Source organism: Sciurus vulgaris, assembly GCF_902686455.1.
Source record: "Sciurus vulgaris genome assembly, chromosome: 7".
NCBI lineage: Eukaryota > Metazoa > Chordata > Mammalia > Rodentia > Sciuridae > Sciurus > Sciurus vulgaris.
The window spans coordinates 108,637,801-108,652,893 of record NC_136467.1 but is presented as its reverse complement, the minus strand read 5'-3'; the positions used below and the strand labels follow the sequence as shown (position 1 = coordinate 108,652,893).

At 33.2% G+C, this 15,093-nt stretch overlaps 2 protein-coding genes across 2 annotated transcripts in view; one reads left to right on the top strand and one right to left on the bottom strand.

The window, feature by feature from the left end:
* The window catches only part of CENPQ (centromere protein Q), a 91,021-nt gene that overhangs the window by 31,967 nt on the left and 43,961 nt on the right, over positions 1-15,093 (top strand). The gene's annotated exons all lie outside the window — the stretch shown is intronic.
* Positions 1-15,093, bottom strand: part of MMUT (methylmalonyl-CoA mutase) — a 31,532-nt gene that overhangs the window by 5,204 nt on the left and 11,235 nt on the right. The window contains exons 6-10 of the mRNA XM_079147145.1: positions 14,423-14,534; positions 13,301-13,416; positions 9,101-9,216; positions 7,611-7,742; positions 5,529-5,676 (exon numbers count right to left, since the gene is read on the bottom strand). Coding sequence (XP_079003271.1) covers positions 5,529-5,676; positions 7,611-7,742; positions 9,101-9,216; positions 13,301-13,416; positions 14,423-14,534 — 624 coding nt within the window. The remainder of the gene's footprint in view (positions 1-5,528; positions 5,677-7,610; positions 7,743-9,100; positions 9,217-13,300; positions 13,417-14,422; positions 14,535-15,093) is intronic.

The following is a 15,093-nucleotide window of genomic DNA, read 5'->3' as shown; positions in this document are numbered from 1 at the left end:
TTTAAGTGTATCTGTGACCTTCATTACCAACATTCACTGAGTTGTTGTGTAACACAAGGCAGTATCTTATGACATCTATAAAGAATTTAAAAAACAAACACCAAATGCATAGTAAAAACAGGAACTTGGGTTTAACCATTGAATGGGAAACAGTAACATCAGCAAGATAGAAGACAGGAAGCTCCAGACTCTTGTTCCCCCAGAGACACCAAATTAGCAATACTATATTGAATAAAATATCTTTATGACATCTCTAGAAATTAGATAAAAGGCTACAACACCTGGGTAAGTACATAATGAAGAGAAGGGATGACATCAAGAAGGGTCTGTTTTGTGTCTACTAACTGGATTTAATCATGTTAGGATATGGAATTACAAAGATGATTTCATGTATTCAAGTATGAATTGAGTTGCACAAGCTCATATCTATTCTCAGCACTAATCACTGCTTTGATAATTCATACATATTTAAATTATTTCATATAAAAGTTACCTACAACTCTCATATTGAAAATGAAAAAAATTGGGAACAATGACACCACCTCAGAAACTACTGTACAAATTATGGGGCAAAAAATATTTATCAATCTGTGAATTTTCTGAGTTTGGCGAGATTTTTAGACTCATAATTTTAGTGTAGAAACAACAGATTCTATACTCTCAGGTAATGGAGCCAAATGCAAGGACATTCCTAAGTAAATCATACAGGTAAAATCTCGAGTCTGAGAAATATTAACAAGCAAAACTAAAACTCCTTTATTTTTCTTTTGGTATTAAGGACTGAACCCCAGGGGTGTTTTACCACTGAACTACACCACAAGCCCTTCATATTTTTTATTTTGGAACAGGGTCTCACTATGTAACACAGCCTGGCTTCACACTTGCTAACCTTCTGCCTCACCCTCCTGAGTCACTGGGATTACAGTTATTCCTGGAATGAAATAACAACTTTTAAAAGAAAATGTACACATTCTTGCTACTCATTTCTTATAGGTATGAAATTTAATTAAACATGATTATCATTCATATCATCTATACTACCAAAATATATTAGGTTAAAATTCTATTTAAATAATACAGTTCCATGCTTTATGTTTATACATATTTAACTGAATTTATCGTACCAGATATTAAATTTTTTTTAAATTCAAATACAATTTTGATTAAATCAATCAGTGAACTACAGGTGACATATATGTTATATGTTATATTACCTATGTTTGTGATATTAAAAGGTAAATAATATTTTTATTTCATGTGTTTTTTTCTTTTTTTTTTTTTTTTGTAGTGCTGGGGATTGAACCCAGGGCCTTGTGCTTGCAAGGCAAGCACTCTACCAACTGAGCTATATCCCCAGCCCTAATAATATTTTTATATATTGGATATAAAGAAGAAGTAAACATGCAGTTTCTTGAAAATTTTCCTTTAGATGCCAACAGCTGGCAACACAATTTAAAAATATTTTAATCTTATGAAAAAATATTTCCCCAAATTTAACTGCTAATTATTGAAAGTCTCTTGTATTAATATTTAAAACAAACAAAAACAAAGCAAAAGGGTAGGAAAATGTAAAGCTTAATCAAATAAAGCAAATGTTTTAATTGAAAAAATTAGAATGGAAAAGGATTCAACTTTAAGAACAAACAAAAGCAATCTAAATATACTTATTTGAGGTTCTTAACAAAATTTGCATTGAATACATAAGATTAAACACATTTACATATTTATATAACAATACACTTTAAGGACAAATCTCTAGAAGTTTGGGCTAGTTCTTTATAGTTACAATTTCCTCTAGATTCTTGACAGTGATATTTAAGAATTCAAACAGAGAAAATTCTTATGGAAGCTTATTCAAAGCCTGGGTCTCCTCAGGAAGGTTTACTTTACTGATGAAAACACAGACTATTCTTTAGTCCTCAACTTAGATTACCTCACTGCAGTATGTAATAATGCTATATCCTTCCTCTTGAAACTCTTTTTCCTTAGTTCTTCTTTCACTACTCAACCCATTTCCTTTCATTCCTTTGCTGTCTCCTCTACTTCCCTTTAATGTCCTGGTTCTCCTTTCATATTACTGTACATGCTTCTCATGAGACATTACATCATCACCATGGTTTTAAGTAGCATTTATATACTGATAAAAGTCTCAAAATCTTTGTCTTTAACTGGGGTCTCTCCTATGCTCCAGACATGTATGTCCAACTTATATGGTCATTTTTATCTGAATGTTCCATAAATACTACAAACACAACATGTCCAAAATCAAACTTAGTCTCTATATTAGTTTCCTAGGGCTGTAGTATGAAATTCACACAAATGGGGTGAGTTAAAACAATAGAAAATTATTCTCTCACAGTTCTGGAGGTCAAAATCCAGGTGTCAGCAAGGACATGCTCCCTCTGAAGTTTCCAGGGAAGAATTCTTCCTTGCTTCTTCCTAACTTCTCTTGGCCACCAGTAATCCTTGCATTTCTTGGTTTGTAGCTGCCATCACTCCAATTACTGTTTCTAATGTCTGTTTAAATCCCTAACAACTGTGAATTGGCAAAATCAGACTATAGGCAAATGTGTATTTATGATCTGATTTAGCAAATAAGTCACATCATTGATCAGTAAATATAGTTCTAACATGAATTGACTTTTTTTTTTACATTAGAGAGTAGCAAGTAAAACAGACATGTATCTGGAATTTCACTTGTTTGTGATATGACAAACTTTGCTAAATCATATACTTTTTGAATACTAGAAGAATATTTCTCAAATTTTGGGACTTCATAATATAATGGCAAAAAATGATAAAACTTTAAATTAATTTGCATTTGTTCATATTTCCTTCACATTTATATAGCTATTTATATATGAAGAAGACAAAGAATCAATCTGTAATTTCTAGTGTTTGTTGCTTTCATGATGCGAACATTCCAACCATAGCCAGTTTTAGTCTATCAACATGATAGTGCTGAATGCACAGCAGGGAAAAGATACATATAGACATACAACATGTATTTCCAACATGTAGACATGAGAGATTCAAATAACCTCAAGAGCAAAGGTAATAATAAAATGTAATAAGACAAATAGTCTACAAGTAATCAACAGATATATGAAAAAATGTTCAATGTCTCTAGTAATAAGAGAAATGCAAATCAAAACTACCCTAAGATTCTATCTCACCCCAATTAGAATGGCAATTATCAAGAATACAAGCAACAATAGTTGTTGGCGAAGATTTGGGGAAAAAGGTACACTCATACATTGCTGGTGGGGTTGCAAATTAGTGCAGCCACTCTGGAAAGCAGTGTGAAGATTCCTTAGAAAACTTGGAATGGAATCATCATTTGTCCCACTCTATTCCTTGGCCTATACCCAAAGGACTTAAAATCAGCATACTACAGTGATGAAGCCACATCAATGTTCATAGCTGCTCAATTCACAATAGCCAGATTGTGGAACCAACCTAGATGCCTTTCAATTGATGAATGAATAAAGAAACTGAGGTATATATATATATATATATATATATATATATATATATATATATATATATACAATGGAGTATTAGTCAGACATAAAGAATAATAAAATTACAGCATTTGCAGGCAAATGAATGAAACTGGAGAATATCATGCTAAGTGAGATAAGCCAATCTCAAAAAACCAAAGGACGAATGATCTTGCTGATAAGCAGATGATGATACATAATGGGGTGTGGGAGGGAGGCAAGAATGGAGGAAGGAGGGATTTTATAGAGGGAAAAGAGGGGTGGAAGGGGTGGGGGAAAGGAAAAAATAACAGAATGAATCAAACATTAGTGCCCTAAGTAAATGTATGATTACACAAATGGTATGCCTCTACTTCATGTACAACCAGAGAAAGAAATTGTACAATAAAAAAAAAAAAGAAATTGATAAGTTTTGAGAATCTATCACCTTTACTTATTTTATTTTATGGTACTGAGGATTGAACCCAGGGGTACTTAACTACTGAGCCACATCCCCAACCTTTTTTATATTATTATTTAGACACAGGGTCTTATATAGTTACTTAGGGCCTCACTAACTTGCTTAGGCTGGCGTTGAACTAGAAGTCCTCCTGCCCCAGCCTCCCGAGCTTCTGGGATTATAGGCATGCACCCCCATGCCCCAGTCACTTTTACTTTTAATGTAATTTATTCAGCAATATTAATGGCAATGTGAAACAACTGGTTTTCAAAATACCTACAAATTTAACTCCTGGATGCCTCACTAGTCCATGCTGGTTCTCTTACTACTGCCTACATATCTGTAAATAGTCCCTTAATTAAATGTGATTTGATTTCCGCTGAGATCCTAGCATCATCTTAATTAAGATTTTCATTACTCTCACTCATATTACTGGGCATCTTAACTGGACTCCTTGCATCTTCTGCAGCTCCTCTCATTTGACTTAAGAAAGTGATTATACTAGAAAGTGAGCTTTCTAAAATACAATTTGATTGTGCTGCTGTACCCAAACACCTTTGGAATGAAGTACAACCTTCTTACAGTGCATATAAAGCTATTAATAATCTTCACCCTACCCCTTGCACCGCATTCTAGTTTTACCCTTGCAGTTAGCTGAAGGCGTCATGCCTTCTTATAGCTCTCTCTCTGCTAGAGCTGACCCTCCTTTATAGCATGGCCTTCCCTGCCTTGTTCTCTCAGCTTCTGAAAGACATAGCTCAAAAGTAAGTTCATAAGATGCTTAAAACAAATGAGGCATGCTCCTTGTCTATACCTTAATTATAGTAATTACCACACTCAACTGTAATTATTGTTAAGTAAATCTATCCTTACTAGGAGACTGTAACCTCCCTGAGAACAAAGTTCCATCTTATTCAACTCAGAGGCCAGCATCTGGTAAATGACCAGTAAATATGTAGCAGATAAAGCTTTTAGTACAAAATTTATTAATATGTATTTTTCAGTCAGGATTTTTCTTGTAGTAGAATGATTAATGTGCTTTCACTCTACAGAGAATTTTGGTTTCATTTACCTCCAACACATTTTTATTTTCCTGTCTGGGTCTAATATTCTGTGACTAAATAAAATGCCGGTTAGAAAGTAAGAAAGAAGAAAACTTTCTCAGAGATTGAGCTTACTCTTATGTTTGATTTCCTTTTCAAAACATTTCCACCAATCCCCTGTGGGCTATCTTTCTCACAAAATATAAGTCACCTATGAAAGAATACAATAAAATTTTTAAAAGTCATCTACAGCTTCCAAAGTCAAATAAAAACTGTAGTTCTGAACTGACATTTACTTATACCAAGTTAGAATATGAATTGCATTTTAGTTTTTCATAATTCGATTTGATCATTCAATAATTAGAGAATTTGTTGAACATGTTCTTTTTTAACTTTAAAAACATCATTTTGATCTATTGTTTTCTACTTTTTTAACAAGACATACTATTTGGAACTGTCTCCACAATTTTTTTTTTTTTTAATTGTTTGTTCTATTTAGTTATACATGACAGCAGAATGCATTTTGACTCATTATATACATACCTGAAAAAGAGGGCCTATGTCCACATCAAAACCAAGATCAGCAAATCCTGTAGCAATTACTTTTGCTCCTCTGTCATGACCATCTTGTCCCATTTTTGCCACAAGAAGACGAGGTCTACGACCTTCCCGTTCCATGAATTTATGAACTCTAAGGAACATTTTCAAAGATAAGAATAGTTAAGTATCAATTGCCCAAAGATGGGATAGAAAAACAGTCATTTATTCACAGTAACTCTTTCAAAAACCCTTGATCTATTGGCTTGTATTTTGTTAATATCTTTATTTTACATTGAGATGGGCATTAAAGCCTGAATGTTTGTTATCTTCCTCTTAGAGAAAAGTGAAAGATGGCCTAGCCTGGGAGCCCATTTACCCAGAGAACACAGTGAAGCAAGATAAAAAAACGATGATTTTCCAACCCTTCAGCAAGTACCCTTCAGATTCCTTTACAAGATATATGACCCATTAGTTTTAAATTGTTCCTATCTCACCTCCCATTCACATCTGTTAGCACTCCCAAGTTGACTTCAATACAACTTTTTATAATAATGTTTCATCAAAATGACTACTTGGTTAATATGACAAATTAAAGTGGAACATGAAAAAATATTTTATTTATTTTCTTCAAAGAAACATACTTTCCTTTAGATAACTTTTATATTGGTTGTTTTGATATCTATGTAGTATATAAAAATTACAAGAAAGTTTTTAGTAAAAAGCTTGTTACAAAGGTTGAGGACACCAATCACCAAAATAGTCAGTCTTCGCACTTGAGAAATATGAACACATTATTCCACATTTTCACCTCATGCTGTGACAATGTCATTTATTGTCAGTTCAGTGAAGATTTGTTTTAGTTTATGCATACATATTAACCAGATATTTATTTTCAAATTGAAAAAAAAACAAGATTTTATCATTTTATTCCAGCAATTAAACAATGTAAATAAACTTAAGAAAACATGCAAGTCTACTATAGTAAACAGATTGAAATAAATACCTGGAGGAAATGAAGCAATAGTAGTGTTAATGATACAAACATCTGTTTGAAATGAGAACGCCTAAAGAGAACTACAGTGAAAATTCAAGATATGATTAGTTTTACTAAAACTAATATTGACAGTTTCAAAGTTTTTTAATCTTCATTAATTGATACTTAATATGTTATACAATTACATGTAATTATATACAGTCATGTTCAGTTTAATGACCAGGACACATTCTGAGAAATGTATAGTTACATGATTTTGTCACTGTTTGAACATCATAGAGCATACTTAAACAAACTTAGATGGTGTAGACTACTGCATATCTAGGCTCTATGGTAAACAGACATATGTGTGTGTGTGTGTGTGTGTGTGTGTGTGTGTGTGTGTGTGTGTGTGTGTATACATAGATGGAGAAAACGCGATCTTAAATCAAGCACAAAAGAAAATGACACGATCAAAGACTGTATGAGATGAATGAGGCTTCTGCCAATAACACAGCATACTCTTTTCTAATAAACAAATTTTATAAGTAGGAATACATTCTAAAATAAAAAGTACAATAAATAAACTAGTAGTGGAGTTATTATCACCACATATTATATACTACATGTAACTGTATGTTCTATCTTTGTATATGACTGATAGCAGATAAGATTTAAACCATCACCACAAACACAAGTAATGTATTGTGCCTCATGTTACTACAGCTATGGCTAATCACAAGGAGAAAGGAATTTTTTAGCTTCATTATAACCACTACTTATGGTCCATTGGCATTTGCATTTTGGCACATGATGGTACAGTATATTCATAATTATATATTATGTATGATAAATTATATATCATATACTTCTTGAACTGTATATGAATTATATAATAATTATACCTTCTATAATATATAATATAAATATATATTTAATTTAATATTAATTAGTTTTACTAGAATTACAGTCTACTTACAGACTAATAGTAAAGTTGATTCAATATTTTCCAAGTTGCACCTGAGAAAACTAAGCTAAGGTCCCAGTAGAATCAAGGGAATTGAGTTAACAGAAAAGAAACTTCTAGCTTTTAAAAAAATCTCACATTTTACCTCTTAATAGCTGATGTTATCTCTTTACTTTCTCCAAATTCCTGGCGATATGCACCACTCACCATACGATCATTAGCTTTATGTTCACCAAATACCTTTTTCATAGCATCTGTGATTTCTCCAACTGTACATCTAAAATATTAAATGAGATTCTAATAACATCATTACTTTGAAATAGTTACCTTAAGACTATAATCAATCATTTTATTTAAGTAAAAATATGCTATCAAAAATTTAAACACTGTTTTAAAGCATAATAAAAATAGCTTTCCTGAGAATACATATGAAAAAGTGATTCTGAATGTCTGTATGCATTATAATCTCTTTTCAGCATGTAACCAGAATTTACCTGAATGACCTAAAAACTACAAATAGACAATAATCTGAAGGTTACTGAATATATTACCACTTAAGAATACAACTGAACAAAAAGCAAGACTCCCCTGTCATTTTTTGATAAGTATATCTTTTAGCAAGTTTTAAACAAAGAGGAGGTTGCTGGAGAATTTAGGAAGACCAGTTATACTATAGAAGAAAACCAAATAAAGTAGGCTAAGATGTTAGCATAAAATGAGAGACCGGGAACAATTTTAAAATGTATTCTACCATTGCTGGGTGCAGTGGTGCATGCCTGCAATCCTAGAAACTGAGAGGCTGAGGCAGGAGGATTGCAAGTTTAAGGTCAACCTCAGCAACTTATTAAGACTCTCAGAAACTTAGTGAGAATGAGGATGTAGTTTAGTAGCAAAGTGCCCCTGGGTTCAATGCCCAGTACCAAACAACAGCAACAAAATAAAACCAATTATTCTGCTTTTAAAACAATGGCTTTAGCAACAAGGGAAAATGATTGAGACAGGGCAGGGAAGATGGCTCTTCTGTTTGTTTCATGATTAAGAATAATTCAAAATACACTGCATGACAAGAGGTTTATCCTTCAAATCTCAGAAAAATGTTACCCCTACCCAACCAAAGGCTGTCTAAATATCAAGTTGGTACACCTTGATATTATACCTGTAAGCACAGCAACTTCAACCTACAATACTGTGAAATGGATTCATTATAGTAGCTTCAAATGTCCTGAGCCACATTGAAATATATAAGCATTAATACAACCAATTCAAAGTAAACTAATGCAGGACACAGTAGCACTTTCCTGCAATCACAGCAACTCAGGAGGCTGAGGCAAGAGAATTACAGGTTCAAGGTTAGCCTGGGCAATTTAGAAAGAGTACCTCAAAAAACAAAACAGAAAGGGCTGGTGGTGTAGCTCAGTGGTAGAGTGCCCCTGGGTTCAATTCCTAGTACCACTACCCCAAAGTATATTCCTGTTTCAAATGAGCAGATACTTAATGAAAATAAGAATTAAAGTTATTATGCTTTCCATTATTTTCTTTTGAGCTTGCAGGAGGAACATTTTACTTAAGTACATTCTGAAAAAGTAAACTGATCAGCTTTAGTATTTCAAAAAGTCCAAATTTATATATCCTTACCTTGCACGAGCTGCATCCACTGCAAGAGCCAAAATATTCCCGTCTCCACTGGCAGCACATTGGGTCAGTGCAGCAAGACACCGTTCTGCTAAAGCTTGGTCCCTGCTAGATTTGATCTTATGGAAAATGTCAAAGAAAGGAAAAATTACAACAGGGAATAAAAGAGATATTAGGAGATTAGATCCTGACTGACACATGCAATACGGAATTTTCCATAATCCTAGTCTCATAAATGAGAGAAGAAATAACAAGAATAATATATAACCTAAGTGGTTTGACTCTGCATCATGTACAACCAGAGAAATGAAAAGTTGTACCCCATTTGTGTACAATGAGTCAAAAAAATAAAAATAAAAATAAATAAATTGCACAGGAAAAAGTGTATACACACACACACACACACACACACACACACACATATAAAACCTAGGAATTACATTCATTCATATAATTCATTCACTCAGGATCTCCTAAAATAATCCTAATTCAGAACAATAACAACAAATTGGAAACAAGGAGGGAAATATTACTACTGATATTGCTAAACTTAACCTTTCCTGAAGTAGCAAGACAATGAAAGCAAAGTGGATTTTTATAGAAATATTTTAAAAGAACACTAAGATTCATAGTAAGATGGAAAAATAGATCAGAACTTTGAGAATATTTTAATTACATTTTAAATTTCCTTTAGCTAATTAAAACTATATTGGTAATAATACCTATGTACATATATTGCTGCTCTTTGTATTTATAAATAATCCTAAGAGGAGACAGAGAGAGATGGAGAAAGAGAAACACAATGTAGAACATAGTTAAAAACATTTCTAGTAGATCCTAGCTCTACTCTGCTCTGCCAACAACTTGACAAAACAGTTATTCTAATTCAATGTTTTATAAGCTGCACCACCTGCAAATAAGCCTAAAATATGATAGTGTTCAAGATGTTACCAAAATATCATGTAGAATCTATAACAAGAGGTGAGATGAAAAATTTTTATTGGGGCATAGAAAAATTCAACTCCAAATTCTCTGTGAAAATGCCCACTTTTCTATATATAGTTTTATTTTTTTGTAATCTAATTTGCAAGTTTTTCGAATGTAAGGGGAGGCATTATAGTAGTATGTTGTTTCCTGAATGGTGAGTTTTAATCCATTAGTGGATGGTAATACAGAATTAGTGAACTATAATGGAAAATAAAATAAAAAATAGTGAATGCCACATACTTGAAAAAGTACTATTTTGTGAAACTTTTCTTTTGGTTATAGTGCATTCACATGTGTGTATGTAGACAGACATGTAGGTAAAATGTCTTTTTAACTGTGAGTTATGGTCCAAAAAGTTGGAATGACACTAGTATGGAATGAAGAACACAGGCAGTGAATAACACTGAGGTTCAAGTTCCAACTTTGACATTTGCTAGCTGACAGTACATAAGAAATGTGGCGGGTGGAACCCGGGGCCCAGGGTTATGCCACGTGCATCCGAAGATGGCGACTGGCAGAGAGCAAACGGCGTTCTGAATACGCATGAAGAAAGGCAGAACGGTTTACAATTGGCTGTATTATAATCAGTTCAGCTGCCTACCACGTGGACAGATACACTTTACATGTATGCTCCAGCGAGTGACTGCTTGACCTTTAACAGGATTGGATGGACATATCGGGTTACAATTGCTTATGCATGAGACTGCTTATATATTGAGGGTGTTATTTGAATAAACGGGAAGCTGCTTCATGAACTTCTAAAGAATACGTGTCTTCTGTCCCGCTGGTTGGCCATAAGCGGCAGGAGCGGCGGTTTTCCGCAAGTAGTTTTCGGTAAGCGAAAAGACAAAGAAGCCGCGCAGCGAGCTGCTTGAAGCAGCCCTGTCGGCAAGCAGCCGCAGTTCTCCGCAAAGAAAGTTACTAACATCTCTTCATAACAATCTTTTGTTAAGTTGGATTGATGAAAAAAATATGGTTCTTACAGGATGGAACGAGAAAATGCATACCTAAAGCAATTCCTGGTATAGCATAGGCACTCAATAAATCTTAGTTTATTAACTGAATAACAAGAGTTTAAGAGTTATGGTCTTAGAAAACAAGAGCTTCCACATTTACAGCCAGTGAAACATACATATGGCTTAACATCTTATCATCGGATCCCTCATCTGTTAAGTAATATAGTAAATACCTACAAAACAAAATAATATATGAAAACAACAAAGAAAAGGACTTAGCACAGTGTGTGGTACATAAAAAGTGCTCAAAAAATGTTAACAATTACTGCTCTGTTGTCATTACTGAATTTCTCTCTCTTGCCAAAAATAAGGCTGATCACTGTTTATGATAAATGGAATCTCTCAAGCTTGAGGGTATAGAGTTAATAAGAACTGAAGTACTAGAGAATACAAAAAGTTTTCTCCAAACAAAATAAATACTGAGACTTTGGTGATCACTGAAAATAAAATGGTATGCACTGAATAGGGTCTTTCTTAAAAATGATACAATATGTGAAAAGTCATTGTTACTCCTGATTAGATTGAGGGTAAAATCATCATTAAACACCTGCCACTAACTCCAATGAAAAAAAATAATTGACATTGTTAGGCATTTAAGCTAATTGGACAAAGTTTTAAATAATCCAAGGGAAAGTGAACAAAGAAAAATCATTATGGGATTTTGTTTTGTGCCTTGGAAATAGCAGTAATTACAAATGTCAGAGATTAGGAGCCCCAGGTAGCTTGTTACAACAGAAATACATAGGTTACAGCAGTAAAATAATTTTTATCTAATTTTGTATTTTTACATAGTTTTATTTATCTCAATGAGGAATTGAAAATAAAAAGGAAACATGATACTCAACTAAAATAAACAAACATACAAGTTCATTATAAACTGTAGCTTAACAAAGTACTACCAATAGTTGAATTTTAATAATCAGAAGGCAAATCATTCTTTCATAATAGTATCATAGTTAGTAGAAGTTATAATGAGAAGCCCTAGACACAAATACGGACTCTGACCTTAATTTGTTTTCACTTTTACTTTGAGTGAGTTACATAATTATCTAAGCCTGAGGGTTTTTTTTTTTTTCTATTCTTTTTTTTTTTAATTGTAAACAAATGGGATACATGTTGTTTCTCTGTTTGTACATGGAGTAAAAGCATACCATTTCTGTAATCATAAATTTACATAAGGTAATGTTGTTTGATTCATTCTGTTATTTTTTCCCTTTCCCCCACCCCTCCCACCCCTCTTTTCCCTCTATACAGTCCTTCCTTCCTCCATTCTTGCCCCCCCCCGCCCTAACCCTAACTCTAACACTAACCCCTCCCACTCCCCATTATGTGTCGTCATCCACTTATCAGCGAGATCACTCGTCCTTTGTTTTTTTGAGATTGGCTTATCTCACTTAGCATGGTATTTTCCAATTTCATCCATTTGCCTGCAAATGCCATAATTTTATCATTCTTTATGGCAGAGTAATATTCCATTGTATATATATGCCACAGTTCCTTTATCCATTCATCAATTGAAGGACATCTAGGTTGGTTCCACAATCTGGCTATGGTGAATTGAGCAGCTATGAACATTGATGTGGCTGTATCTCTGTAGTATGCTGATTTTAAGTCCTTTGGATATAGGCCAAGGAGTGGGATAGCTGGGTCAAATGGTGGTTCCATTCCAAGTTTTCTAAGGAATCTCCACACTGCTAAGCCTGAGTTTTAATCAGTAATTATTAAAGGTATAATAATTTTTTTCAGGTGCCAGGGATTGAACTCAGGGGCACTCGACCACTGAGCCACATCTCCAGTCCTATTTTGTATTTTATTTAGAGACAGGATCTTACTGAGTTGCTTAGCACCTTGCTTTTACTGAGGATGGCTTTGAACTCATGATCCTCCTGCCTCAGCCTCCAGAGCCACTGGGATTACAGGCACGTGCCACCATGCCCGGCTTAAAGGTATAATTATTACAGTGTGGTTTTTAACACTGACTTATAAGTTTCACAGAGGCAAATATCATAGTTTAAAGCACATTCCTGGTTGTCTACATATTTATCCTGATCAAGTTTCTTATCTTTAGCTTCTCTATTTTTAAAAAGGTAAGAATAATCCCCATCTCATGCAATTGTTGTGAAGATTAAAACAGGACAATGTAAGGAATTATCCAGCACCCAGAAAACAGAAAATACTTTAAAATAATAGCTATATATACCTTTTTAAGTTTTTCAATCTGTGTCTTACGCACTGAAGTATTATCAATTGCCAAAACTTCTACAGAGTCTTCTTTTTCCAACTGGTACTTATTTACTCCAACAATTACTTCAGAACCTATTAATTTCCCAAAGGAAAATAATACAGAGATTCTGTTCACAAACAGTTGCCTATAATGATGCTCTAATTATCATGTATTTTCCTTAACAATGTTAAGTAATATTCTTAATTCTTAATGAAATTTCAGTACAGAACAGTGAATCTCAATCTGGGGTGAGCATGTGACAGGAAAGAACAGTTGCATATAAGAATCTCTGTGAAAGAGGACTTTTATTTCTCTCCCAAACTACATGCTTTCCCAGTAGTCCTCATAAGCCTTCTTGTAATGTTACAAAACAAAAGTAATAAGAACAGTTACAATGCAAGATTTAGAAGCTACAGAATCAATGCCCAATAGCTTTTCTAATTTTCTTGTATTCTTTTCCAGGAAATCACTTTCATATACAATACAAACACTTTTACAATCTATAAATGATAAATCAGAATTACAAAGACACCTCCTTACCTGATTAAAAAAAAAAGACACATTTTGCCTCAAAGGACCAGATTATTATTCTTATCTAAACACATCCTAACACTCCTACCCCAGGTTATATTCTTTATTTCCTTTATAGCAATTAACACGATCTGCAATCACTTTGTTTACTCGTTCATTTTTTTTCTTTTCCTAGAATGTAAGTTCTCAGGGCACAGAGTTTGAGTTTGGCCTGATTACAGTTGTATGCCCAGACACAGCAAATGCCTCAAATTTAACATGGTAAGAAGGATTCATGAATTGAATGAATGAATGAATGAATACGACAATATAGAACACAATAACCACTGATAGTATAATCTTCAAAATGTTGTTAATATTCATAAATATACACATATACAATGAGTATACATTCATGGAAATACATACATGTATGCAGGCACAAATACAAAGATATAGACGTATATGCATATATAGAGAGAGAAAGATTTTCCCATTATTTTTGTTTTAACTATGCACGATCATCAAACAAAAACTGGTATTTCTTAAAACTGAATTTCATGCATACACTCTTCCATCATTTCTTACCAGAATCTATTCTAGCTTGTCTTCGGGCAGCACATTCTTCGATTCGAAGTTTAGGTAGTCCCTCAGCTACAGCTTTGGCCATTCCACCCATTTCTTCAATTTCATTAATGAGCTAATAATAAAAAAAGAGTAATAAAACTAGAACACAATATGAAAATTATAAGGAACAGATTAGCTCTGAGTGTTGTTATATAATTACTAATAATATTAATATAATTATAAGATAAATGTCAATATTTCATAAGAAAGGAATTAAATAAATTGCAAGGGAATTAATTAGAACTTGTGAGTTTAAAGTTATTTGTTGAAAAGATAATACCAAAAGTAACACATATATTCTAAAAAACATAAAACTTCACTTGAGTCTTGGGAAAAAATTAAAGATAGCATTAGTTTCTCAATCTTAATTTTTAGTTATGTAAATCAAATGTTCATAGTTCCTAAGACTCTTTAAGAAAAATACAACTCAGAAATGAAATTGTACTTTTGGTTTGAGCAAAAGAGAAGTGATATAACTTCATCTTTAATGAAACCAGGAAATGTCTAAACCTTCAATCACAGCTTCATGAATAAAGGCAGACTGAATGGTGGAATGATATATGAGCTAGCATAAAGGAACACAGTCAAACTTGCTTTTCCCTGAGGGATTCAATAAAGAAAAATCTCTACAG